Consider the following 27,242-nt stretch of genomic DNA (forward strand, 5'->3'; position numbering starts at 1 on the left):
TAATAGTAAAACTGTTGTAATGATCATCCTTTTACTTATGTACTCTTCTTATGCAAATGTGTGACATTTTTCTAGGAGATGACTTTTCTATCTTTTAATGGGTAAAATGGAGGTGGTCTGTGGGGGGCTCAAAAATCTTTCATTACATTTTCTTTATGTTTTATATCTATTGGTGAGAAAAGTAGAATTATAAAACTTCTAAATGTTTTAAAATTTTTATTAGAAAAGTGCTTTTTTAATGGTCTAGAAAGAAGAAAGAAATTATTGCCAAGTCGTGTCCCACTCTTGGGATCCCATGAACTATAGCCCTCCCTCTAGGTTCCTCTGTCCATGGGATTTCCCAGCCAAGAATATTGGAGTGGGTTGCCATTTCCTTCTCCAGGGGATCTTCCCAACTCAGGAATTGAACCCAGGTCTCCAACATTGCAGGCAGATGCTTTACCTACTGAGCTACACGGGAATCCCCCATGGTCTAGTAATCCCTTGTTTGGTCTTCCCAGGTGGCTCAGTGGTAAAGAATCCTGCCAATGTAGGAGACTCGGATTCGATTCCTGGGTCAGGAAGATCCCCTGGAGAAGGAAATGGCAACCCATTCCAGTATTCTTGTCTGGGAAATCCCATGGACAGAGGATGTTGGTGGGCTATATAATAGCCCATAGAGTAGCAAAAGAGGCTGACACAACTCATCAACTAAATAAATCCCTTATTAACTACTGAAGTACGAAATATTTTGAGAATTGAAAAAACTTATTCCTAACTCTTTTGGTAGTAAAAACCTGGGTTGTCTGAACTCATTTGGTGGCAAATCTCTGCTCTAGACTGACAGGGACACTTTAAACCTATTTATTTCACTTGGTATGTACATATGTGTTAATTCAAAAAACATTAACATCTGTGATTATGGATTACTGGTGGTGTTAATATGATACATTGCCATTCTGAAATTCAGGAAGTCCTAACTTCTAAAGTACATCTAGACCCAGGGGTTTCAGAGGAAGGAAGGATCATGGGCCTGTCAACTAGAAAGTTTGTTTGCAGCCATCAGTGGCACATCAACCAATTTACTTTGGCTGATGGAATTTATTTCTGGTTGATGGAAACTACTTTTTTGTCATTAGTGAGATCTCAGACAATTTCTTCTCTTTAAATTCAAAGAGTGTGTTCATTTTCAGAAGAATAGCTCTTCCTTTTCTCTTTGACAGCTGTAATATTGAAATTGCTTGTGATAATGCAAATGGATTTCAAATTCAAAGAACTTATTTTACATTAGATATTTTTAGAAAGGATAAAGCCTTTTCTGAAGCACACACACAGGTTGCTTTTTGCTAGTTTTAGTTTTCCGTTAGTGTTCACATAAGAAAGTTAAAACATAGTAATAGACCATTGTCTAATGATGAAGTTTTACTTTGGATGTATAAACTTTTTATACACTGTAATATTCTTTATTTGGTTTTTACAAATTTTTATTAGATTCGTTCATGTTTTCAGAGGTATTGAACTTAGTAAGCAATTTTTTAATCCAGGTTTATTGGGATGTAACTCACATACCATATAGTTTACCTGTTTAAAGTGTACAGTTCAGTGGCTTTTGGTATATTCATAACTGTTACGAATCACCATTATCTAATTCCAAAACATTTTCATTCCCTGTAAAGAAACCCCACACTCTTGAGCAATCATTCCCTATTCTCCCCTTCCCCACCCCCTAGCACTGCTAATCTACTCCTTTAATTTATGTGTATAGTTAGTCATTAAGTTGTGTTTTGACTCTTTGGAACCTCATGGACTGTAGCCTGCCAGACTCCTCCGTCCATGGAATTCTCCAGGCAAGAATACTGGAGGGAGTTGCCATTCCCTTCTCCAGGGGATCTTCCAGACCCAGGGCTCAAACCTGGGTTTCCCACATAGTAGGCAGATTCTTCATTGTCTGAACCACCAGGGAAGCACACTCCTTTAATTTACTAGAACTTTGTTTTAATTTTTTTTGAAAATCAGCGCCTCTTATTTCTTTTTGAAAATATCTTTTGCTTATTTGTGGCCCATTGCTTGTCCCTGTACAATCAAGTACTACTAAAAAAACATTCAGCTGAGAGTATTATTGAATTTCATTGAATCTGCTAGTCAGTTTGAAGAGAATTGACTTCTTTACAGTGTTGCATCTTACATTCAAGAACATGATATAGCTTTCCATTTATTTCAGTTTTAAACCTTTCTCGATAGTTTTGTTTTCTTCATAAAATGGTTATGTTTCTCTTGTGAACTTTATCTCAGAGTAACTTATGTTCTTTGTTATAAATTACATTTTCTAGTCGTTGGTATTATTGCTGATGTTAGGATCACTGGCTTTTTTTTTTTTTTTTTTTTTTAATGTGATTTCAAATCTTACATCTTTGCTGAATATTAGTTTGGAGTCTCTTGGATCTTCAATGTAGCTAATTATACTTATTTAGAAATTATGATATTCTGATTTCTTCTAGTTTCTTTTTGTTTCTTTTTGCTATGCATTGGTTAGGAATTCTAATATACTCTTGAATAGTTGGTATGTTCTTAGCTTTTAATAATACACGTTAAACAACCCTTCGATCAATCAGCCTTCCCCAAGAGACAGTATAGATTCTTTTTTAAACATTTGACTTCTGGGAAAATATTTTATCTGGCTTTATTTATTAATGCTGTTGTTCCCCCCACCCCCATCACTAGCCTCTTTGCCAGTTCCCTTCCAAACTAATAGATTTGTATTTTAAAAACGTTTGTGTTGATAGGTGAACATGGGTAAAAATTATATGGCAGGTGTTCTTTGTACTATTTTTATTCTTACAGCTTTTCTTTAAATTTGAAGCTGTAATGAACTGCTGATGTATACAGCAGCATGGATGACTCACAGACATGAGACTGAGGGGCCTCCTTGGCGGTCCAGTGGTGAACCACTCTGTGCTTCCACTGCAGCAGGCACGGGTTCCACCTCTGGTCAGGAGACTAAGATCCCGCATGCCGTTTTTGCACGTACAACAAAAACAGGCAAAACTAGTTTTTAGTGGTAGAAATTGAAACAACCATTATCTCTTGGGTGGGAGGGGCAATGTTTGTGTGGATTGACTAGTAAGGGGCACAAAGGGAACTTGTAGGGGCTCTGGGTATGGTCTGTATCTTGGTATGCATTTGTCAGAACTAATCAGGTGGTATACATTTCACTCTTTGTAAATTATCCCTCAGTTTTTTTTTTAAAAAGGGAAAGGACACAAGGTGTGTACACTGATTAAAGGACATTCTTCTACATAAGCACAATACAGTTCATCCATGTTGTAAGTAACTGTAGCTCATTGATTTTTTTATTATTGTGTAATATCCATTTATTGAGTATTGGTCAGTATAGTCATCGATCAGTCCATGTAGTGATTCTGTTGATGGGCACTTTGTTTATAGCTGAAGTTACAGATGATGCTGTCGTGAACATCTGGGTATGCCTCCTGATGTGGACATGCATGTCTTTCTCCAGGAAATTGAAACCTAGGACTGACATTGCTGTGTTATAGGACGTTTATATCTTTAACTGTGTCAGATAATGCCAAACTACATTCTCAAATGCTTGAATCCATTTTCAGTGTCCTTGTTCACATCCTCATTAGCACTACTTGATATCGTTAAACTTTAATTTTAGCCATTCTTGTGGATGTGATTTCATCTCATTGTGGTTTTAATTTGCATTTTTTTGGTGTGTCTTTCTTACTTAGTGAGGTTCAGTATCTTTTCATGTGAACGTTGGCCATTTAGATACCCTCTTTGGTGTAGTGCCTAATTCATGTCTGCCTATTTTTCTTCCTGGTTGTCTTTTTCTTTCTTTCTCTTCCCTTCTTTCTTTCTCTTTCTTTTTGACTGCACCTCATGGCATGTGGGATCTTAGTTCCCCAACCAGGGATTAGGCCTCAGCCCCCTTAGTGGAAGTGCAGAGTGCTAACCACCTGACTGCCAGGGAAGTCCCTGGGGTGCTTTTTTTTTTTTTTTTTTAATTGACTTAGGCAGTTTAGATACAGGTTCTTCACTGGAGCTCTCTTCCTCAACTCTGTAGAGTAGCCTGCCCTTTTTACTCTATCAATGGAGTTATTTGCTGAACAGAGAATATTAATTTTAATGTTCAACTGATTGATTTTTTTCCTTTTTAAAATGATGTCTTGTGTGAATCTTAGAGGCGTTGGGTTAAAAAGCATCTCACTTTTAGATTTTTGCTCATAGATTTCTCGACTCACTGGCTGCATGTGAACCTTTGTACCATTTTCATTCACCAACAGTATGTGTGATTTCCCTACACTTTTGCCAGAACTGGAGTTTTGGGGTCAGTTCTGACATTTAATAAACCTCTTTTCTTCATTAAATTGAGTATTTTATGTTAGTTTGCCTGTATGATTGAGGGAATAAATTTATTGCATTATTCCAAGAACATGGCAGCCGATAAGCATAATTGCAAGATTAATACTAAAAGCACTCTTTAGCTTTTGATCCTTGAGGCACATTTATGGTTGGTAAGGAAAAGAGATAAAGATATAAAAAGCCATTTTGTTTTTATTAACTTAGGTCAAAATGATATTGGCTTAAATTCATGAAAATAAATTGATGAAGACTTACTACAGTAGTCCCCCATTGTCTGGTGGGGAGTACGTTCCAAGATCCCCCAAGTGGATGCCTCAAACTGTGGGTAGTACCTAGCTCTGTATATACCTATACATACTTGCCTATGAGAAAGTTTAATTTTTATATTAGGTACAATAAAAAGTATAAATCAGACAGAGTAAGGAGTGCCAGCACCACTATGTTTGCCTTTGGGGCCATTAGTAAGTAAGATAAGAGTTACTTGAACACAAGTGCTGCAATAACCATGACTGTCGATCTGATACCTGCAGTGGCCACCCAGTGAGTAACGGGCGGGATATGCTGGACAAAGAGACAGTCCACTTTCCAGGTGGAAGTCAGACCTGGACAGCATGAGATTGCACCCCACTACTCAGAACACTGGGTGGTTTGAAACTGATGGATTGTTTTATTTCTGTTACTTTCCATTTAATGTTTCTCAACCATGGTTGATCATGGAAGGTTAAAGAAACCTGCAGATAAGTAAGGTCTACTATATAATAGATCAAGGGACCCATGGAATTAATGAGTTAGAATTTTGTGGGTTTCCCTTGTAAATTTATGACATGTTTTTAAGTGATAGAATCATGATTTTGCCTATTCTTTTTTTTTTTTTTTTTTCGGCCTTTCTCTTTTAATTCCTTCCCTGCTCCAATTCTTAAAAAAAAAAAAAAGTACCCAGAAGTTAAACACAAGAAAGCTCAAAGAGCCAAGGCAAGCCAGCCGAAGAGTAGTAGGCTCCCTCCCACAGGAGCCAAATTCTGGAAGCTGGGGTCTCTACTCAGAGCCTGGTAGTAAAAGGTGGTGCAGAATAAGGTAGTTCCAGAAGCTAGCAGTAACCCAGCCCAGAGGGGCTTTCTACACAGAGATACCGCTAACAGGGCCAGGCTGTGTAAGAAGTGGTGTTTGTTGGACTTGTCAAAGAGCTCCTTCCCATGGGCATCCAGAAACTGGGCTCCCTGCGTCCCGTAGGAGGCCACGCCTAAGGCCCCAGCTCCGGACAAGGCACCCAGGCGGTGGAAAGCAGCCCCGGGACCGGCTTATGGCTGTCAATGGTCATGCGCCTAATGAACACTACCTGGGCCCCGCAAGAGGCCTTGCCTATTCTTTTTCGCATACTTTTATTCAAAGAAGGCATCCCCACCCCAGTCTGTCTGCTCCCCCTCCTCCCCATCCCCCAGTATTCATTCATACTCCTTCCTGGTTTCAAGATAGCTCCTAAGTTTTCCTTGGAAATGGATATTGATTTGAGACTCTACAACAGACACTGTTGGAAGAAATGTTTGTTACAAGGAGATGAAATTTGGAGTGGCGCTCTCCTCTACACTCTAACGTTTTCCCCGCTGTCTTACTTTAGATCTTTATCCTTTTCAAGGGCTTTTTGTCATAGTCTTAATTCTTCTTCCTGCCTCCAGGCTTCCCATGGTTAATGGAATGAAATTCCTAAAACTCAGATCATTCTCCTGATTAATATCCTTCAGAGACTATAAAATAAATCCATCTTAATCCCTCAGCACAGTGTCATGACAGTCATCAGCCCTCTTGCTGTCTTTGTCCTGCACACACATCCAGTTTTCCATGTGCCTGCTGTTTAAAACTCAGCTCAAGCGACGCATCTCCTGGGAAAGCTCGCCTCCCTGGTCCTAAGCCCTTTTCTGTACCCCAAGCCCTCTGCTCCAGCCCAGTGAGTAGATCCCCCCTGTTCTGGGCTGCCCCTGCTCTCTTCTTTCCCTGTGCTTTCTATTGTTGCAGTTTGGACTTTCTCCTCTACTCATTTGGGGGCAGGGCTCTGATTCCTCTCCTTAGTCCCACCCCAGAACTGGCATGGTGTAGTTTATAGGAGCCACCTCATAAATATTTAATGAATGATTAGATGCAAAGTTATATCTAAATTTCTTGATGTATATATGAAAAGAACTTTCGAAGAAAGAGGTCAGTTAGAAAGGGCTGGGAATTTAATCAGTATTCTAAATCCTGCTTCTGCACAAGCAATACACGTTTAGGAATGACTGCTTGTAGGATCTGTAGGGTTTTTGCTCACCTGAGTCGTGCCTTGTTATCACAGAAGGATGCCTTGCAGTGGTCTCGCAGTCCAGCCGTGGTGGAGGGAGAGGAGCCAGAGGACACAGCTGATGTGGAGAGCTGTGGGTCTAACGAAACCAGCACTGTGAGTGGTGAAAACGATGGTAAGTGCTTTTGACAAGATGGGTGAAGAGCCACAGACAGTCGAGCTGGGGACTAGCCTCTACTTCCCTCTCTTCCAGTTTCTCTCGATGAAACGTCCTCTAATGCTTCCTGTTCTACGGAATCTCAGAGTCGGCCTCTTTCCAACCCCAAGGACAGCTACAGAGCTTCCTCACAGGTGGGGCTCTTGGTGACTGGGCTGGGTAGATAAAGAGGTAGGCACGAGATAGAACTCTTCCTGCTATGTTCAGTGAGCGTGTTGAAGTGTGGAGAAAATCACTTTGGTCTCCACCTGTTAGTATCATTTAACAGTGGGCCTTAGGGAAAGTGGGCAGTAGATCTGAGAACAGAGCAGTTTGTTTTTTCTTTTTACTGTGGATGGATGATTTCGTTTGTGTTTATGAAAAACCTGGGAACATCCGGGGAGAAGTAGAACAGGGGGGAGAAAGAACATGAGCTTGGGAGTCAGTAGTTTGAATTGTGGCCCACCACTCACTAGCTTTGGGTAGATTCTTTATCCGTAAATTGGGGATAATAGAGCATTGTTTTCAGTGTGGGATGATGCTTGGCATGGTGGCTGGCACCTGGCTCCATAGCCTGAGTCATTGCTGCTGTCGGCAGTACCTGCTCCTACTGGTTGAACACTGATTCTGTTTTATAAGACAGCGGGGGAGACAGTGGTCCGAGAGGGACAGCTGGTGTGACCTGCAGGTGACCCAGGCTCCTTTTGTATTTTCTCTGGGGAAACAGGCAAACAAGCAGAAGAAAAAGACAGGGGTAATGCTGCCTCGAGTTGTCCTGACTCCTCTGAAGGTAAACGGGGCCCACGTGGAATCAGCATCAGGTACGTGTCACCTCGTGGTTGTGACCCTCCTTCCTCAGGTCCTGGGGCCTGCCTCCCTCTGGCAGCAGTTTCTGGCCTAGGTAGTGCCGAGCCAGTACAGTCAGGAGCCCTCCTCTGACAGGCGGCGCACCATGGTGGTGAGACCCGACCTAGGTTCTGGCGCGGGCTCCGCTGGGCGCCCTCCCCTTGGCCTCACGGGGCGGTCGTGAGGGTCCGGTGAAGGCGTGTGCAGGTGCTTGGTAAAAGGTGCAGTGCTGTGCAAACTAAAGACAGCGGTTTGGCATTCTTACGTGATATTTTAAAGCCAGACCAGGAGGTGGTGATCTCTGACAGCCCCAGGCTGGGCCATGGAAGCACCGGTATTGCTGGCAGCATCTCAGGGAGAGCTGGGAGAAGTAAGCTTGTCTGAGAGCCGTGGGCGCGGCGCGTGATGCTCTTGACCCGTGGAATGCTGTACCTTCAGGGTTCTCGGGCCGCCACGCCGATGGCGAGAGCGGCAGCCCGTCCAGCAGCAGCGGCGGCTCTCCGGCCCTGGGCAGCGCTGCTATCCGTGGCCAGGCCGAGCTCGCCCGGGACCCTGCCCCGCTCCTGAGAGGCTTCCGGAAGCCAGCCACAGGTGAGTGGCTTGGCGCTCATTTCCCTGCCTGTAAGGGGCCCCCACAGGCCTAGAGATGATGATGTCTTCTGCTCCACTTCCTTTGTAGTTTCTACGGTTTGTTTTTACTTCTTTGGTGGCCCTCTATTTTTTTTATTTTCTTTGGCTTTCAGCTTATAGTTTGGTTATTTCACAGAGGGTTTTCTCTGCTAGACTGAGAGGACTCCCTGTGGGCACAGATGATGCCACAGTGCTTCTTGTATGTCCCTGTAAGGGCCTAGCCTCTACCTGCCTTGATATGGCTCAGAAAGTGCTCAAGTGAGTGAACTTCTCAGTGGAGCATTCCAGCATTTGTTTTCTTTCTTGGGTAGCATCCTACCAAGTTTGTTCTCCACATCTGTAGTCTCCATCAGATGCCCTCGTTTATAACCTAGTTAGTATGTGGGGTGGGAGCCATCCATTTGGGGCATGCAAATAAATTCAGTAGCGTGCACCCCCTACCCCCAGTGGTGCTCTTAGCAAGGCTAGTATGCCATTTGCTGTTTCTGGCTTTATGTCTCAAAGCCCACATGCTGGATTTTTGTAGAAGGGTCCCATGAAACCATTAGGAAGACTAACCTTGGCTTCTGAGGATGAGAATAAGCCATTGCCCCAGTGGCAGCAAGGTTTGCTGTCCTGCAGCTTCTCCAGCTCCTCAGCGGTGCTCCATTTCAGCCTCACTAGTCTGTATCCCATTGGCAGAAGCTTTTGTGAGAGATGTTGACATTTCAGTGGGCTTTCAACAACTCTTACTACCTTTTTGCATGGAGGGCTAGACCTCTCCAGCCCCTTCACGAAGACTTCTGCAGATTTTTCTGTAGGACACTCACTGGGTTCGCTTTTAGACAACTTCTGTAATTTCTCCCATTGACTTCGTGGAGCCTGTTCTCCAGCTTTGGGAGGGAAGCTCAGAGTCTGCCCCTGGCCTGAGTTTCTCTGGGAAGAGTGTCCCTTCAGGCTGTGACACAATGTGCTACAGAGTCTTGTCTGAGGTGATGCCAGCCCAAGTGTTCTCTTAAGTTCGATGGTAGCCAATAGGTTAGACTAGACTGGATGATTGAGCAGAATGTGTGCAGATAAGTTCTGGGTAGCTTGGGTGTTGCCACCGAAGTTTTCCCTCAGTTGGCATTAGCTTTTTTTGTTAAAGAAGCTGAAAATCTACACGGCTTGAAAAATTACAGGTCAAATGAAGCGCAACAGAGGGGAAGAGATAGATTTTGAGACGCCTGGGTCCATTCTTGTCAACACCAACCTCCGGGCCCTGATCAACTCGCGGACCTTCCATGCCCTGCCGTCCCACTTCCAGCAGCAGCTCCTCTTCCTCCTGCCAGAGGTAGACAGACAGGTATGGATGGGAGGCTTCCTCTCTGTGCTCTCCACACCAGCTTCTGTTCGCTTTCTAAGATTCTTTATTGTTTGTTTTCATTCATGTGCCTTTTTTTTTTGGCCTCATTCCTTCTAGGTGGGGACTGATGGCCTGTTACGTCTCAGCAGTAGTGCGCTGAACAATGAGTTTTTCACCCACGCAGCTCAGAGCTGGAGGGAACGCCTGGCCGATGGTAAGTAGACATTCTCATCGCAGTGGCTTGAGAGGTGCCTGCCATGAGTGGTGTCACTTGTCTCCTGCGGTCTAAAATCCAAACACTCATTTTTCAATGATCTTTTTTTTTTTTTCCAAGAAGTATTGAGTGTAAGGCAGGCTTTCCTATAATTGATATGGTGGATATAGTACCCCATAGCTTTGAAGAAGCTACAAGAGTGTTTTAGCTTTCACTGTTTCGTGTGTATATATATTCATCTGTGTTGCCTCTTCATCATTAAAACTGTAAACTCCTATTCTTTTCAGTAACCATGGCATTGACGTGCTTTTTAAGTTCCACCATGCCCTCTTGTCTTTTTAGACATTGTTGCTTGGAATGAGTATTAGCTTCTTTGGCTAATATTTTTTGGCTGCACAGTATGTGGGATCTTAGTTCCCTGACTGGGAACTGAACCCGTTCCCCCTGCAGTGGAAATGCAGAGTCCTAACCACAGGGTTGACTTCCCTGGTGGCTCAGATGGTAAAGCGTCAGCCTACAATGTGGGAGACCCAGGTTCAATCCCTGGGTCAGGAAGGTCTCCTGGTGAAGGGAATGGCAACCCACTCCAGTATTCTTGTGCCCTCCCCCGCCCCCCAAAAGTGGCTCAAAGAAATATTGGGCTTCCCTTGTAGCTCAGTCAGTAAAGAATCTGCCTGCAGTGCAGGAGACTTGGGTTCAATCCCTGGGTCAGAAGGATCCCCTGGAGAAGGAAATGGCAACCCACTCCAGCATTCTTGCCTGGAAAATCCCACGGACAGAGGAGCCTGGTAGGCTGCAGTCCATGGGGTCGCAAGGAGTCGGGCACAACTGAACGACTAACACTAACCACAGGGCTGCCAGGGAAGTCCTGATGGTTAGCTTCTAATGATTCAGTTTTGTGGGGAGGCCGTATCCCGTTGAGACCCCAGGACCTGTCTCCCAGCTTGATGATTTGCTTGGAGGACTCAGCCCATAGTTGTTCTCACAGCTGTAATTTACTTCAGCAAAGAATACAGACCAAAATCAGCAAAGGGAAATGAGGGAAACCAGGCACACGCTTCCCAGGTCCTCTCCCAGCGAAGTCCCCCCGGATGTGCTCAGCTCCCTCAGCAGGGAGTTGTGAGCATGTAAGTGAAGGGTGGTCCACCGGGAAGCTCGTCCAGAACTCGGTGCCTCATGTTTTTATTGGGAGCTGATCATGTAGGAAGCCTCTGCCTGGTGCGTACCTGAATTCCAGATTCCCCAAAGGAAAGCAGGTGCTCACCATTAAACCATCTGGTTTGCATAAACTGTTTAGGCACAGTGAGCCATTCTTGTCAGCTAGGGGGTGGGAACCCTCCTAAAATCCCATTTCCTAGATGTCAGCCAAGGGCCCACCGTGTCAGCAGGCTTGTCTCAGCCTGCTCTGTTAACTTCTCCCTGTGTGTGGAGTAAGAACGGTTCTCTTATTGATTGGTTTTGTTTTGCTTTTTTGATCAGTGTGTTGTTTGCTTTCCAAGGACTGATGACCCTAGAGAGAGGAGTCAGTTTCCCTTATAATAGATGTGTTAGTTCTGTCCTGAGTAAGGGGGGGACGTGAGAAGGCCTGGGAGGGAGCCAGGAGCCGGCGTGAAGATAGTGAGGGGTAGGAAATGATTTCCAAGCTCACCAAAGCCACATGTTGTTTTGTAAACTCCTGACATGGTAGAACAGCAGGATTTGGCTTTTCCTGAGGCAGACATTAATATCCTTAATGTGCCACTCAAAAAGTTTTGTTTCTCTTCAGGTGAATTTACTCATGAGATGCAGGTCAGGATACGACAAGAAATGGAGAAGGAAAAGAAAGTGGAACAATGGAAAGAAAAGTTTTTCGAAGACTACTATGGACAGAAGTAAGGCCCTGGGTGCTATGAGTTGTGGTGTGGCTTCTGGGGATGGTGAGGGGCGTGGGGCAGTGGGCAGAAGCAGGTATTCTCAAAGCTGTGCGTGTTGCTATGTTTTCTGAGAACTGGAGGTCGCAGTGACTCTCGTTTGACTTGATGCCATTCGCAAGGAAGCTGACATAGGATTTTGTATGGTTACCATGCAGATTGGTTTTGTTCTGAGAATTCTAGCATCTGAGTGTATGTCACACGTAGTAGATGTGCTCTCTTTGCCTGTAGCTGACAGTCTTCTGGTTTGCAGGTTGGGTTTAACCAAAGAAGAGTCCTTGCAGCAGAATGTGGGCCAGGAGGAGGCTGAAATAAAGAGTGACCTGCACGTCTCAGAGTCAGCACGACCGCAGCGGGGCCCGGCCACCCGGCAGCGAGATGGGCATTTCAAGAAACGCTCTCGGCCAGATCTTCGAACCAGAGCCCGAAGGAATCTGTACAAAAGACAGGAGCCAGAACAAGCAGAGATCGCTAAAGACACACAGTCTGTGGCACCAGACATCCCCCTCCACAAGGACGGAGAGGCTAAGACCGATGCAGCAGGGGTGGACAGCCCCCACCCACCTGGCATGTCCTCCGCAGCAGCCAACCCAGAGAGTCCTGAATTCCCAGCAGAAACTGTGGCCTCCCGGCTCCAGCCCAGTCCCAACGACCCAGCACGTGTCTCCGTGTCTCCAGACAGAATTCCCAGCTTGCCGCAGGAGACCGTGGATCAGGAACCCAAGGATCAGAAGAGGAAATCCTTTGAGCAGGCAACCTCTGCCTCCTTTCCCGAAAAGAAGCCCCGGCTTGAAGATCGTCAGTCCTTTCGTAACACAATTGAAAGTGTTCACCCCGAAAAGCCACAGCCCACCAAAGAGGAGCCCAAAGTCCCGCCCATCCGGGTAGGTGGCTGTGTGATCCTGGCTTCCCTGAGCCCCGGACCTTGAGGGATAGGAGATTTGTGGGGCTCCTTTATAGGGACAGAAGGCCCTGGGCCCTTGTGCTAATTATGTGAGAGTGTAGAGCTCTCTATAGAGAGCTGTTCTTGAGACAGACTTGAATAGCCCAGGGCTAAGGTTCTTCTCTTCCTCATTTGGTTGTTCACCATTATTTTTACAGGTCAGAACCCTGAGGGGTTTTACTAAGTGGTGGTAGATTCTTTGTGTAGTGACTTGCACCATCCCACCAGAAATTAAAAAATTAAGAGTGTGGAACTTAACAGCCCTTGAGCAGGGTCTTTTCAGAATGGTGTGGTGTCTTGGACAGCTGTGAAATGATTTGATTCTCTAGGCCATGACTTTTAAGCTGCTAGGGTCCCAGTTTAGGTTTACAGTTTCTAGGTCAGAGCACTCAGTCAATTAAAACTGTTCTGTTCTTCTCTTGCAGATTCAACTTTCACGTATCAAACCACCCTGGGTGGTTAAAGGTCAGCCCACTTACCAGATATGTCCCCGCATCGTCCCCATCACGGAGTCCTCCTGCCGGGGCTGGACTGGTGCCAGGACCCTTGCAGACATTAAAGCCCGTGCTCTGCAGGTCCGAGGGGCGAGAGGCCACCACTGCCATCGAGAGGCGGCCACCACTGCCATCGGAGGTGGGGGTGGCCCGGGTGGAGGTGGCGGCGGGGCCACCGACGAGGGAGGCGGCAGAGGCGGCGGCAGTGGTGATGGTGGTGCGGCCCGTGGCCACCCTGAGCCCCGGGGAGCCCCGGGTGCCCCTGGAGAGTGTGCGTCAGATCTACAGCGAACACAACTACTGCCGCCTTGTCCTCTAAATGGGGATCATGCCCAGGCTGAAACTGCCATGCCCAGAGCCAGGAGAGAGGACCTGGCTTCTCTCAGAAAGGAGACAAGCTGTCCACTGCAGAGGGTCCCAGATGGCCCCAGCAGCGGGCTGGAAGATGCCTCCCGACTCCCCATTGCACCCGCTCGGGACCCGCCATGCCAGGCTCTGCCCCCACTGCCCTCTAGAATCCCGGAACCTGAGAGGTTAGTTGAGCAGCTTGTGTTGCATCCAGAAGGTAGAACTGAATGTGAGTCTGCTACCACTGCCTGGGAAAGGGGTGATGAGGAGCCAGCACCTGCGATCCCCTCAGAGGACAGTCCTGGTCGGGCTCTGGCGGGGCCTGTTGGAGTAGAAGAAGGAACTGGCCAGGCTCCAGACAGTGGCAGTAATCCCACCATGAAGGATCCTGTTAACATGACCCCCAGTTCCATCCCCGAGTCATCCTTGGCCAGTTGCCTGCAGGACAGACCATTTGATGATGAATCAGAACTTGGTGACTCGGGCCCACCCACAAGGGAAAGTGCTTCTAGACAGGAAAACTTGAAAACGGAGGCTCCTGTCTCCCCTGGTGCTGCTCCTTGGAGGCCTGGCCTGTCAAATGACGAGGCAGGGGGACAGCCTGAACCCGACTCCAGAGAAGAGGTCCCATCCGTTAAGTCCCAGGTCAGAGAGGAGTGGGGGAAAGTAGCCACCCTCATCCCGGCATCACCTGTGGGCCTGACGGCGGAGGAGGGTCTGGATCCCCCCGGCCACTTGGCTTCACTCTGGACAGTGCACTCCGGCTGTGTTGACAGCAGCGGCAGCGACTGCAGACAGCTGGAAGGTGAAAAGCCCAGAATCAATGGAGACTCGGAAGCTCTGAGTCCTCATAGCGAGTCCACAGACACTGCCTCTGACTTTGAAGGCCACTTCTCCGAGGACAGCAGTGAGCCTGAGCCTAGTGAAACCTTGGGGCCGAAGAGGTCCTCAGCAGTAGAGCAGGGTGAGAAACACAATTGGAACCGCTGTGCCTCGCTCTCCAAGGTGAATGGTGACCTGAATCTGGTCACCAGGACAGATGGGATGGTTGCTCCTCAGAGCTGGGTGTCTCGAGTATGTGCAGTTCCCCCAAAGATCCCCGACTCCCTGCTGCTGGCCAGTCCCGAGTACCAGCCGAGGCCCGTGTCCCTGGCCAGGCCTGTGTCCTCAGTGGAGGCTGCTAACCCCCTGGTGATGCAGTTGCTGCAGGGCCACTTGCCCCTCAAGAAGGTTCTCCCTCCAGCCCACGGTGGCAGCAAACCCGAACCCCCACGACTCCCGCTTACAGCAGAGCAGAGCCCTGGTGGCTCCCTGGGGTTGGGGTCATTGCAGGATCCTGGGGAGAACAGGTGCGAAGTTGGCAAGAGCAGTCCAGAGTCTCTGCTACCTGAGAGCTGTGAAGCAAGTACTGGCTTTGCCCGGCTGGAGCCCAGCCAGGCTCCTGGGGCGCCCCTCAAGATGTCCAAGAACGCTCTGAGTTTAGACTCCCTATATCCAGTGACCAATCCAGTGGCTGCCTCCGGGAAAGCAGAAGTGGATTTCAAAGAGCAGTTACCTCCCTTCAGTTTTGAAGATCAGAAGGAAGACCGTGACCTGACCCAGTGCAGTATTTCAAGTGCTGCCCCAGGTGTGAGTCCGGGAAATCTCACTACCTCGAGAGCCCCTCTCTTCTCATCTCCAAATGCGGTCTCCTCGGGTCCTGATCAGGCAGGTCGGGCCCTGGGGGATCAGAACAATGCGGGAGGTCAAGGGAAGAAGCTCTTTGGCTCCAAGAACACGGCTGCAGCCCTTCAGTGCCCCCGGCTGGTGGAGCCGACACCACTGCCTGCGGAGGCCCCTCCCGCTTTTCCCAATAGGAAGTCAGGGCCAGGCAAAACCTCTCTGTCTGGTGGGATGCAGACTGCCAGGGAAGACTGGGCCCCAAAGCCACCGCCTCCTTCTGTTGGCAGCATCAAGAGCGAGAAGACTCTTGGTGGAGGACCTCTCAAGGCGGATGCAGAGAACAGAAAGGCAGTGGGGCCTGGTCCCCGGGAGCTGGTGGATCACTTGCAAGGGATGCCCTTTGTCCTTGATTTGCCCTTCTGGAAATTGCCCCGGGAGCCCGGGAAAGGGCTCAGTCAGCCTCTGGAGCCTTCTTCCATCCCCTCCCAACTCAACATCAAGCAGGCGTTTTATGGGAAGCTTTCCAAACTCCAGCTAAGTTCCACCAGCTTTAATTATTCCTCCAGCTCCCCCCCCTTTCCCAAAGGCCTGGCCGGAAGTGTGGTGCAGCTGAGCCACAAAGCGAACTTTGGGGCGAGCCGCAGCGCATCGCTGTCCTTGCAGATGTTCGCCGACAGCGGCGCGGTGGAGAGCATCTCGCTGCAGTGCGCCTGCAGCCTGAAGGCCATGATCATGTGCCAGGGCTGCGGCGCCTTCTGTCACGATGACTGTATTGGACCCTCAAAGCTCTGTGTATTGTGCCTTGTGGTGAGATAATAAATTATGGCCATGGGAAAAGTTGTATATTTAGTGTGTGTATTTTGATAATGATGGATCTTAAATCTGTATACAGAATATCATTGATAAAACAGACTCTGTCTCTCTAGGCAAGAGTTGTCTTGCCGCTCCTTGAAATCTATAGTGCTAAAACCTCTTGGCCACTTGTCGGTCCTTCGGGTCTTGCTGGAAGGGTTTCCTGCAGGGCAGCTCACTGCGCTGCCCAAAGCCAGCCGGCTAGCCCGAGCTCTCGTCACAGAGACAGAGCCTGGTGCGATGTGGGGGAGCCTCCCTGAGACTCAGAGGGCCTCGAAACTGAAGCGAGAAGGTTGTGTTCTCCACCCAGGGCACTAACCTACCCGAACTGAATAGAAATGTCAGTCTTCCACTGCCCCCTCCGTCTTTCCTCCGGCTGCTCCTCTGGGGAGTTAATGGGGAAGAAGCCAGCACAGGGTTAAAGCAGCTCCCAGCAGTGCCCACCAGGGGGCTTAAGCACCTGCTGACCTCAGGGTCACAATCAGTCATTTGCCAGTTGATGGAGCCAGTTTGATCTTCGGTTCTGTTGCTGTTGCCGAGGCCAATTTGGGACTTACCTGTCTCTGAATAACCCACTGGCCTGCAGGAGCTTTCGGAACCTTGAACAGACCTGCTTGGACAACAGGTCAGGGCTAGGATTGTCTTTCCTCCTTGTAAGTTAGGTGTCCAGACGTTTGGCAGGTGACTTCCATCTGCTCAACACCTTGGGCATCACTTTGGACTCTGTGGAAGTGGGCATCTCCAACACACCTGTGTATGTGAAAGTCATTTTACATTTCAAAGCAGTGTGTTTTTCTTATTTTTATATTTTTAACTCTTTATCCTTGGATGTATAAAGTGAACTTTTGGCTTCTGTAAGTATGCTCTATGCACCTCTGATGTTTTACCATATATTTATATGTTGTACACAGTACTGGCCGATTCTGTAAATGGATGTATTGTACAGAGAACACGAACGACTCTCCCTTATTTCACGTCTTCAGCATCGTTGCATTAAAGTGGTGTGATTGACTTCTCTCCACCCGTGTCAGAGCCACTGCGTGCTGTGCTGCCCGACATGAGGGTTGGAGCGATTGACTTACGACCTGCCAGTTGTCCCGGTATCCGGTCACCGGTGGACCTGCTGCAGGTGCAGAGCCACCGGCAGCCTGGCCACTTGTTGCTGGGCAGACGCGTCTTGCTCCTCATCTCTTCTCCAGCCTTCACTGGCAGCTTGCTGCCGTGTGTGACAAATCACCACCACCAGTGTTAAGTGCTTCTGAATTCTAGGGTGAGCGCCCTGGGCAGCCCCCAGGTGGGCCTTCCGTTCCCAGCTCCAGGCTCACCACCTGTCAGCGGTAACCCGGGACCACACTCTCCTGGGGCCACAGGGCTCCAGTGGACACACTTGTGACAGCAGGTTAAGGAAGAAACAGCTGTGCCAGCCTCCGGCCTCTCTCCCAACATCTTTCCAGCAAGTAGATGTCTCCAGAGCTGTCTCACCTCCCTGCTTCCTGCCTTATCTTGTACCTTGAGTTGTGAGTTGAGCATCCTCCTTGTTGAACTTAGGTCTCCCTGTGCGAGTGCGTCTGTGTGAGCTGTGAAATTGGTATGACTTCAGCAAGCCTCATTTCATCTGAAAGGTCTTGTCTTTCCCCTACTTCTCCTCCAATGTGGCATTTGTGTCATCTGCAGCATGAGTGGGAAGTTGGCAAAGACATAGTGGTGATTTAAGTGCAGTATTGGCCAAGTCCCGGTTGTCAACTTCAAGTCTTGTTTACCAAAGACAGGGAGCAGAGGCCCAAGCGTGTTTGATCCTCTTCCTTCTGCTGTGACCTTTGGGGCCACTCGAGGGGACAGTTGGAAACTGGTCCGCCAGGGAAAGCACTGCTCTTGTATGTCTCTGTGGTCTTGGAAAAATAAACCTGTACAACGTGCACTTGTGGTCTCTGTCGTCTTCTGCGGCCGTCTCGCTGGGCTGGGAGGAAGGTCAGGTTGAAAGGGAAGAAACTGGCTCGCCTCACCTCGGCTTTGGAGCTGACGTTACTGTGTGCAGAGTTCTTTTGTGAGGTGGGTTCCGAAGGCATGACTTGTCAGTGTCGTGGGTCTTCACGCCCTGTGCATGAGGTGGTGAACATACCCATTATCCACCACGTGGACTGGAAAGCAGAAATCCCATGTGAGCAGTGAGGTTACTTTTCTCTTGAGAATCCAGTCGTGAACTGTGACATCCCTCTACAACTGTTCATCCTAACTGCCTCGCTGAGCCTGAGGTTGCCTGAGAGATTCCTGGATATCTGTGGGGAGGGTGGCAAGCAGCAGGGAGGGTGGGGCTGGCCTGAGATACGGGGTCTGGTGCTGGTTGATGAGCCTGAGTGGGTAGAAGACCTTTGACACTAAAGGTTGATTAAAGTAAGTATCCATTCATTTCCTGTGAATTGGAGAAAGTAGGTCTTGTGTGTGGGGCAGTAACAAGCTGTAATCCTGTGGTGCTGTTGTCTGATCAAGGTATGGGTGGAGAAATCAAGGTCGAGGGCTTTGTGGTGACAGGTGACAGTCTGGTGGTGGTGACGTGCTTGTGCCTTCACGTCTTGGAATTGGCTCACTTCTGCAGCCGCTTAGAACGCAAAGCCTTGCATCTCATCAGGAGGGTGGAATGGTTTCGAGAGGGCCTGGCTGCCTGCCAGTACCGTGGTAGGGGCAAGTCACTCAGCTTCTGGTAACTCTCCTCTCTGATTTGGGTTACTAGTTGCTGCTTCATAAAACTGTAGTGTGTGGTGCCTAGGGGGTGCTCCAGCCTGTCCACTTGCCCAAGGCCAAGACCCTAGCTCTGTGAACGTACAGGAGAGCACAGTACAGCTCCTGGCGCTTGTTTGACCCTCACCCCCCAGAGAGCAGCTGTGGAGAGGGGACCCGTGTGGTGTGCTGAGTGCTGGTGCAGGCAGAGCAGGCATCCCTACGGTTGAGTGCGTAGTCCTGGATTTGGAGATGGGTCCTTGGGAGGAGAGGCTGACTTAACTCATGGTCTAAAGGATGAGGAGACAGACTTTCAGAATTTGGAAGGAGTGCTGTCTTACTGACCTGGCACAGGGTCATCTGTTGGTTTCATGTTCAGTCTTCTTGTGTAAAAGTCAGACCCTGCTTGAGAGGGGTGCTTGCATGTACATGTGTTCTTATGTGTGTGTGTGTACACTCAGTCCTTTGGGCCTCGGGGACCAAAGCATGTGCCTGCCCTGGGCCCTGAGAGGAGGCGGCCTGGGCTGTATGTATGGGTGGGTGTCATTTAAGTTAATGGAGTGGATAGGCTCTGTGACCCTGGAGGTTAATATTTGAAACCAAACAGTGCCAGTGACCTGTGCGTCCTCATGTCTTTGCGCATCATTTTGAAAACATGGAATGAACATCTCTTGAGAACCAGAAGGTGTAGATGGTATAAGGAAGTGACAGACAGCTGAAAGTGCAGTGCTTCTTAACTTTCTTGGGAACACAGGCTCCTTTGAGAGCCCAGTGGGAGCTCTGTACCTTTTCCCCCAGGAGTCCACGCGTGCACACACACACACAACGCACAAAGTGGTCTGTATTATTTCAGATGGGTTACGAGCACCCGCTACCCTGCCCTGGCAGCTGGAGCCCCTCACTGAAGAATGAAGAACCCTGCTGACTGATCCTAAACCTAGTAAGAGCTGGGTTTATACAGAAGAGGGGAGAGATGACTTTGCAAGGGATTCTCCTCCAGTTTCCTGTAACTACTGAGCTTCCTCAATGCATTTAAATTACTTTAAAACTGCATTACAGGCACAGTCTCCCGCCCCCCTGGTTGAGTATGCTGAGCTTCACCTGCTGTCACTGAGTGGCCTTGAGCTCACTGTTGACGACAGGGGTGCCTGTTTGATGTTACGCTATCCACACCATACCAGTGCTCTGGAGCCCCATTTCAAGAAGCCAGACTGGAACCAGCCCTTCTCTGTCCACAAGCGTCTCCTCGGATCCCAGGGTCTGCACCACTGTGACTTCACCTGGAGGTAAGTGCTTCCCACTGGGCCAGCGCAGACTGTGTGCATGTGGCCCGCTGTGTTGTCCCAGGAGGGGGTGTGGGATTTGTGGTCCCAGGGTCTAGGCTAAAAGTGTGGTGGACTCCTCTCCTTTTATCTATTTGATATATTTGGCTACTGCACAGAGTTTCACTTTAAAAAAAAGGATTCTTTTGCCATTACAAAAAAATGTTTTCAGAACTGCCATATAGTGTGTGTGCATACATGCAATACTAACAGTTGTATTTATGCTTTTAACTCAGACAGAATTGTTTTTAAACTTGTGACAATTGGGTTTGGCCCCAGTCAGTTGCTGCAAGTTTTTCTTTGTTTAACCTCAGTTATATGTAGGATGAAAAAAAAAAAAAAAAGGCTGCACACATGTCATCTTTGAAAGAAAAAGCAGCTCTTTTGCTTCCTTTAAGATGGGATCCCAGGTTTTGGTCAAATGGAGTGTCAAGTCCTGATAGTTCAGGACCAGGGACACTGTTTCCTCGGTTTCCCCAGCCTGCGCTTAGAGACTGCTGCCTGAGTCTGGTTTCGGCCCATTGAAGAGCTGCGCCCTTGTGGGGAAAGGATGGTTTGCAGGGAAACGGCTGCATCTAAGACCTTGATTGAGCACTGGCCACATTCAGGTGAGGCATGCACTTGGCGTGCCCTTTTCCTCACCTGCAAGTGGGGCTAGAGCACCTCCCTGGGCAGGTGGCCACGAGACATGAGATTTCAGTTCAATGTGTGCCTGTGCTGGGCACATGACAAAGACCAGGAAAGGTCCATTTCTTTCTCTTTCTGATGGGTGAGGCGCCAAAAAAAGTAACCAGTTCATTTGTTCAAAATCTAGCAAGGATCTTCTGTATGCTAGTTTATTGGCTACTGGTAGAAGGGTTGTTTCGGGGCCAAACAAGTTGGAGGGAACAGAACTGGCTGGCCATGCTGTTGTGGACAGGACACCATGGAAATAAAGCATTCGGTTTGTTATTCAGTGTTTATTAAGTAGATTCAGTCTTATATATGATATACAGATTCAAAAGAAAAAGGATTCCACATACTTATGAAATCAGTGCATTTAGCAAGTAATACCATGGAGATAACAGCTCGATTAACAGCTCATTGGTCTTTTGTTAAGTGAGGGGAGAGGGAGTTGGCCTGTGCTAGTCATTCCACAAACAAAACAGAATTGAGTTGCATCACATAGAGAAGACACATTCTAAGAATTAAAATATTAAGCCACATTTACTGGAAAAACTCACTATAGAGAACACAAATCATTTTTATAGAGCATTGAGGAGGAAGTCCTCACCTGCTTAGAAGAGCCACGTTAAGTTGCATAGGTGCATATCTGTAAAAATATAATTTAGAGGTGAAGCCATTGACGAAGTAATAGAGTCACCTTTAAAAGTTGGTGCCATCTGCTGTTTGCCTTAAGTGCCATATGCTTACTGTCTGGAGCCCCCTGCCCCTCCCCAGAGGTCATGCCTCGTAAGCCAGCTGCCTCTAGGGGACCCTGAAGAAATGCTTCTACCACCTGCATTGGAAAGTCTTAAAACTCATCTCAGGTAGAGAACTTGGCCTCTTCCCAAATGTGTCTAAGGGGATTGGCAACCCTCTTGGGTTGTCCCTGAATCTTGGGTGGCTTAATCCTAAAGGTCCCATGAGTCAGCATGACCTTCCCATTCCCAGGCTGCCAGGAGAAGAGCTCTTTCCATCCCAGCTCGGCAGCCAAGTTCTGCTGTCCCGTTTCACAAGTCCACGCAGTTACCCACCCGCCGCCGCCAAGAAGTCTCCCTTCTGAGCCCTGCTCTTAAATGGACCACATGACACAGGCACATGGCCATCTGCCGCACAGATTTTTCTGAGCTTAGATAAGTATTTTTCAGCAAATCCGAGTTCTGTGTGGTATAGGGTTTTTGTTTTTGTTTTTAGGTGGAAACGTAGGTAAAACGTGAGAGGTTTTTGTTTTGTGGCTTTGCTAAGCAGATGAGCTTAGTGAGGTGCACCTTCCTCCTCAGGAGCGAGTCTTGCAGGACACACAGGGACCGGGGCATCTGTACATGTAAACAGTACACTTTCACTGAGTCCAAAATTAGGAGCAAAAATACAAAGGTTCACATTGGTCTTAGGTAGATACAGGCGAAAAAGGACTGAGCAGTTTAGCTCATAAACAACAAAAACAAAGTTTCTAAAGCACCACTAAATTATATAAAAATCAGACCATGGACGGATTGAAACTGGTATTCTGGTGAAATACTTTACTATCTTGTAAAAAGTTTTACAAAAAATTACAAATTAAAAGTATCAACCCTCTGAGTTCAAAGCAGCATTTTGAAAATGAACTGGTAGTTAATCCTATAACCACCCCTGGAGTGGAAAGTGGCCCTTGGGGATTGGGATGGCTGGGTTCCTCCTCTTTGAAATCCTCTAAAACCTTTCTAACCCCCTGCCGGTCCCCCTCCCCCTCAACACTGTCCTCGGGTATAAACTGAGTGGTGACAATGAAATGAACTGTAGATGGGTTATACTCTTACTGGTCTACTAAGATGATCCACCACTAAGACCAAATCCCCACTTCTCCTGATTCCAACCTCGTGGGATTAGTCCCCTTCGAAGACTCTGGAATTGGTGTACTACTCTAGCGTTTCCTTTTAAACTTAGGATCCCAAATCGTCAATCTGTGTCCTGAGGCCCTCCGTAAGAACTGGCTGTGGGCGCTCCCTCGGGGAGAAGGCAGTCCCCGGGGTGGGGGAACAGCAGTGAGCGAGGTTCAGCAGAGCCAGCTCTTTGGTGCTCTCCCAAGTCAGGAGGAGAGGGACGGGGTTGACGCTGTGTCTTTTAAAACAAAAGCGAAACTGAACAAGTTCCCTGACTGGACTAGCTAATGGAATCCTGTTTCCACACAGTAACTTGCTCCTGCTCCTGCCATCACGAGAGCTTCACGTGGAGCTTCACCAGGAAGGAGCCCACCCAGAGGTGGGGTCAGCGTGACGGGACCCACTGTCCTGGAGGGGCTCTGGGAGCCCCAGTGGGCCCTGACCACTAGCACTCACTTCCTCTCTGACACACACTGAACCTACACTGTTTATGGCAGTGCTCAGGCTGCTGAAGGTGGTCAGTTAGGACAAGGTTGGCTCAAAACCACAACTTCATGCTGTAGCCTATACCGATCTTCACATTGAATCCCTTGTGTCGGGGGTGGCGGGAACCCCTTCCCCAATCTTTCTCACTCCTGTCTCTTACGAGAAGCGAACTATTCGTGCCTGGCCCGGGTACTGCCTTCAGGAGGAGAAACGACATGTTAAGCAGTTGATATAAAGAGTTCTAAGTAAGGCGGCGATTGTCTCTGCCAGTTTTCAACATTAAGATTTTCACAAATTGCCTGGGGTAACATTTTGCAAAAGATCTACTGATTTGTAGTATTGTTCACACACAAAAATAAATATTTACATAAATTCAAACGTCCGGGAGTAGTACTGAGCAGGTGGGGGCTGGACGTGTGGACGCTGGGATGTGGGGGTGGCCTCGGGCGCTGGAGCTTGTGCTGTGCTGAGGGCGGGTCTCGGTGTCCTGACTGGAGCCTGGGGCCTGGTCGGATGGAAGGCAGAGGTGGTGTGGCCGGGTGGGGTGCTGGAGGCCACTTAAGAGAGAAAAGGCCACCCTCAACCTCCAGAGGCTGGAAGCAAGCAGGGGGCAGGACCCCCCTGCCCTTCCGGCTTTCTGGAATCCGGGGCCCACAGCTGAAGTCCTGGATCTGAGGAGGGGGAGGTGTCCTCGCTGGAGCCCTCCCTGCCCCTGCTGAGGGCGGTCTGCCACAGTGCCGGTGGGCAGCTGGCTGCAGAGAAGCTGGTTTGGGAGGGGGTGCCTGCTTTGGGGTCGAGTGGCTCTCGAGCCTAGGGTCCCCCTGGCCCAGGCTCCCCTGGGACCTCTGCTCTGAGGGAGGAAAGGCAACGGAGGGCTTCTGCCATCTGGGCAGGGGCGGGCAGCAGCGAGCTGCTGCCATGGCTACGGAGTGTTGCATGGTGCTTGTGAGGTCTGGGCAAATCCCTGGTTTTAGCAGCACTGGTAGGTATTGCACTGAGCAAGAGGAAGTGCCTACTGGGGAGGAAGGAAACCAGGCCAGCCATTTGTTTGCCCTTTCTCACACTCCAGGGATTACGGGTTTCTTCTAGGACTGGCCCCTTCAGAAGGGCTGGTCCTTGGAGAACCCCAGTGGCTTCTCCATTTCTCTGATGGTCCCTTTACTCCAGCCACGGGGGCAGGGGGGAGGGAGCTACAGTCTGCCTGGTAGCTTACAGCTGCCTTTTCTGACAGCCAGGGTCCCTGAAGAAACAGGGGGCCCTTCAAAGCTGCAGGTGTCCGAGGGGCCAGAGCCCGTGCAGAGAAGTGTGCAGACCTGGCCCCTGGAGCAGGCCGAGGGTAAGGGCCCTGCTGGCCAGCTGCCATCTCCCAGCTCTCTGTCCCGTCAAGCGCTGAGGCCAGGGGACAGCCAGCAGCCACTCGAGAGGGCCAAGGTCCTCCCAGGGCTCCAGCTCCTGGCCTCCCCCTCTGGACTTAGCTCCCGGGCAGACACCCTTGAGGGGGAGGTGGGAGATGGCCGTTCAGAACGGGCTTGGGACACACCCTGGAAAAGCCCACGCTGGAGTGTGAGGTAGAATACGGGTGACCGTGTGCCTGGGGCGTCTGTGGGGTGGGGGGTGGGGAGCCATTTTTTTCTGTCTTTGCTCTGCAGTGGGTGTGGGTGAGGCCCTCCTGCTTGGTGGTGCCGGGCACTCAGGGCCGACTGGCCCGGCGCCCCCACCGCCCCGCCCTGCCGGCCCCCAGCCCGCGCCAGTGTAGTGATATGGAACGTTAGGTCACAGGGACACAGCCTTCTGATCAGACACACACAGACTGGCAATCTGTACAAACACAAAAGAATCCATTTTCAGAAAAATAAATTACTAAGGGGAGAGGAAGAAAGGGTCCACTTTGTTTTTCTCAATAAATATGCAATTCTGCTCACCTAAGACTTGAAAGGTAATTATCTGGGGGTGGGGGAGTCTAACATCAGGGCCCACGAAGATGATTCTACATAGAGCTGTGGCCCCAGCGCCTCATCAGGGAGGGGGAGCCCAGCCCTTCCGAAGCTGCCCCGTTGGCCTCTTCCAAGCAGGTCAGAGCACCCGTGTGGTGAGATTCCAAAAAAAAAAAAAAAAAAGTGTCCTTGTGCCCAGAGTCTCAGGCGCTTGGAGTGTGGCTTAGAAACAGCTCTTTTGGATCCACCTCTTTCAAAAAACAAAAGGTACCAAACTGGTGAGGCGGGACGCCGGTCCAGGGCTGGGAGAGCCTCCTTCCCTAGGGTAGTGCACTCCACGAGCCGCAGGGTCAGTTCTGCTGCAAAATGAGGTTTTCCAGTTCATCTGCCGAGCGCAGCAGGAAGGCGGCGGACTCTCGGTAGCCGGCGATGAGCTGCCGCACGGCGCTGATCTCGGTGGGGCTGAGCTGGGCGGTGGGCATGGTCCGGCTGGTGCTGTTGCTGGAGGGGGTGGGCGTGGGCGTGGTGGAGGTGGTGGAGGCCCCGCCTTTCATGCTGAGGTCCGTGGGCCCTGTGGACACGGGAGCCAGGGTAAGGGGGGGCAGCTTTCCCCTCTCCGGGGGACCTGAGACCCTCATCTGTCTCCATGGTTGTGACCCTAGTGCTTCGAAAGGGTGGGCGTGTGAGGGTCGAAAGGTAAGATGGGACCCAGAGGTACCCTCCAGAGAAATCACCTTCCCTTTGCTTGTGAACAGTGGCAGCCAAGAGGGAGCCTGCAATCTAACTGAAACATACAGGGGAGGTGTGTGTTGGGCCCGGGGAGGGGGTGGTGGGGTGGGGTGGGGGGAGGGGGTGGGGGGCGAGGTTCCTCTGTCTTTTCCAAACAGCTCTACAGGGTGGGCTGTGGGTTTGGAGTCAGAAACCCGGACGGGCAGCCTGCTCGGCCACTCCACAGGCAACTCCTAACTGCCCTGAGCCCCCGGCCCTCAGCTACAGCACCAAGAGGCTGTTGTGGGGCTGAGCCACACTGATGAACCCCTCAGCGAGGCCAGGGCTGCTCAGCCTATGGGAGGGCCACTGGGAAAGGGCTTCCAGGAAACACAAAAATGCCTGAAATTTGAAGAGCATTCTTTCCAGGCGTTCAGCGAGAAGAAAGTCAAGGGAGAGGGTCCGGAGCTCAGTGTAGGAGCTGGAGCTTCCCTGGGAAGCCTCTCACCCAGCTAGGTCCCTCTGCCCCGCCTGCCCTGCCCTGCGCCGAGGTTTGCCTGGGTGTTTGAGGCTGTTCACCCCGATGAGCCAGCTCCTCACTACCCCACGGGCTCTGATAACTGGTTTTACTTATCGTGGCATCTACAGTGGCAGTTTTTTGTTTTTTGCTGCGCCACAAGTCTTGTGAGATCTCAGTTCATGACCAGGGATTGAATCCGGGCCATGGCAAGGAGACCCTGGAATCCTCACCACTAGACCACCAGGGAGCTCCCTACAGCGGCAGTTTATGTTGCCATAGAGACGGATAAACTTAGCACTGGAGATACAGACGGAAGTAACATCTTGGGAGCAATTTTGGAAACGACTATCGACTATCGGTAGTAGGAACCTGCTTCAGCCCCCAAATGGGGAAGGAAGTTGGAGTCTAGGACGGGATGGTTTGTCACATGGGGCTATTTCCTCTCTCACCAGAGAATAGGGATGCCAAGTAGGAGGTCCTAGGAACTGGCTTCCTAAGGACCATCCTTGGACTTGAGGGTCAAGGGAAGTCTATTAAAACACAGGAGGAAGGACTGGAGGTGTGAACTGCTGGGAAGAGCAGCCAAGCAGGTGGCTGACGCCTACAGTGGTGGCTGCCGGGACAGGCTGGAAGCAGGCGGGGACTGTGCACTGGGTCCTGGCTGTGGCAGTTAGGTGCCCTCAGGACACTGCCTGGGGATGGCAGTGGAAGGCCGGAGCGCCTACCACAGCAGTGTGAGCTGGCCCCAGGCTTCTCTTTCCTCCCTCCACCCCCAAGCCTCATCTTCTTTACTCCTGAGCGGTCCTTCCGTCTTTCCCCGGGGGCCCTGGTTACTCAGGGTGTTGCTAGAGGGCAAGCTGCCCAGCACCCCAGGGAAGACAGGTGAGCCTCAGTCTATCTGGGCTGATGTGGGTTCCCTGATCCACTCATGAGCTAAGTGAGG

The 27,242-nt window shown here is 49.6% G+C and overlaps 2 protein-coding genes and 1 pseudogene across 9 annotated transcripts in view; 1 reads left to right on the plus strand and 2 right to left on the minus strand.

Moving 5' to 3' along the window:
• ASXL1 (ASXL transcriptional regulator 1) overlaps positions 1-17,971 on the plus strand; it is a 64,866-nt gene extending 46,895 nt beyond the window's left edge. For 3 of the 5 annotated variants that reach the window (XM_070472513.1, XM_070472514.1, XM_020916070.2), the window contains 9 exons: positions 6,689-6,809; positions 6,888-6,985; positions 7,558-7,651; positions 8,115-8,267; positions 9,467-9,630; positions 9,748-9,844; positions 11,610-11,715; positions 12,008-12,638; positions 13,123-17,971. In XM_070472513.1, coding sequence (XP_070328614.1) covers positions 6,689-6,809; positions 6,888-6,985; positions 7,558-7,651; positions 8,115-8,267; positions 9,467-9,630; positions 9,748-9,844; positions 11,610-11,715; positions 12,008-12,638; positions 13,123-16,017 — 4,359 coding nt within the window. In that variant the 3' untranslated portion in view covers positions 16,018-17,971. The other 2 variants (XM_070472515.1, XM_070472516.1) reach the window with 2 other exon arrangements.
• On the minus strand, positions 5,270-5,761 carry LOC110152410 (transmembrane protein 256 pseudogene; annotated as a pseudogene).
• A 3,058-nt stretch (positions 17,972-21,029) lies between the features above and the next one.
• Positions 21,030-27,242, minus strand: part of NOL4L (nucleolar protein 4 like) — a 130,421-nt gene continuing 124,208 nt past the window's right edge. For all 4 annotated transcript variants that reach the window (XM_070472518.1, XM_070472517.1, XM_070472519.1 and 1 more), the window contains one exon: positions 21,030-25,642. In XM_070472518.1, the coding sequence (XP_070328619.1) occupies positions 25,422-25,642 (221 nt within the window). In that variant the 3' untranslated portion in view covers positions 21,030-25,421. The remainder of the gene's footprint in view (positions 25,643-27,242) is intronic.

This window comes from Odocoileus virginianus, chromosome 9 (assembly GCF_023699985.2).
Source record: "Odocoileus virginianus isolate 20LAN1187 ecotype Illinois chromosome 9, Ovbor_1.2, whole genome shotgun sequence".
NCBI lineage: Eukaryota > Metazoa > Chordata > Mammalia > Artiodactyla > Cervidae > Odocoileus > Odocoileus virginianus.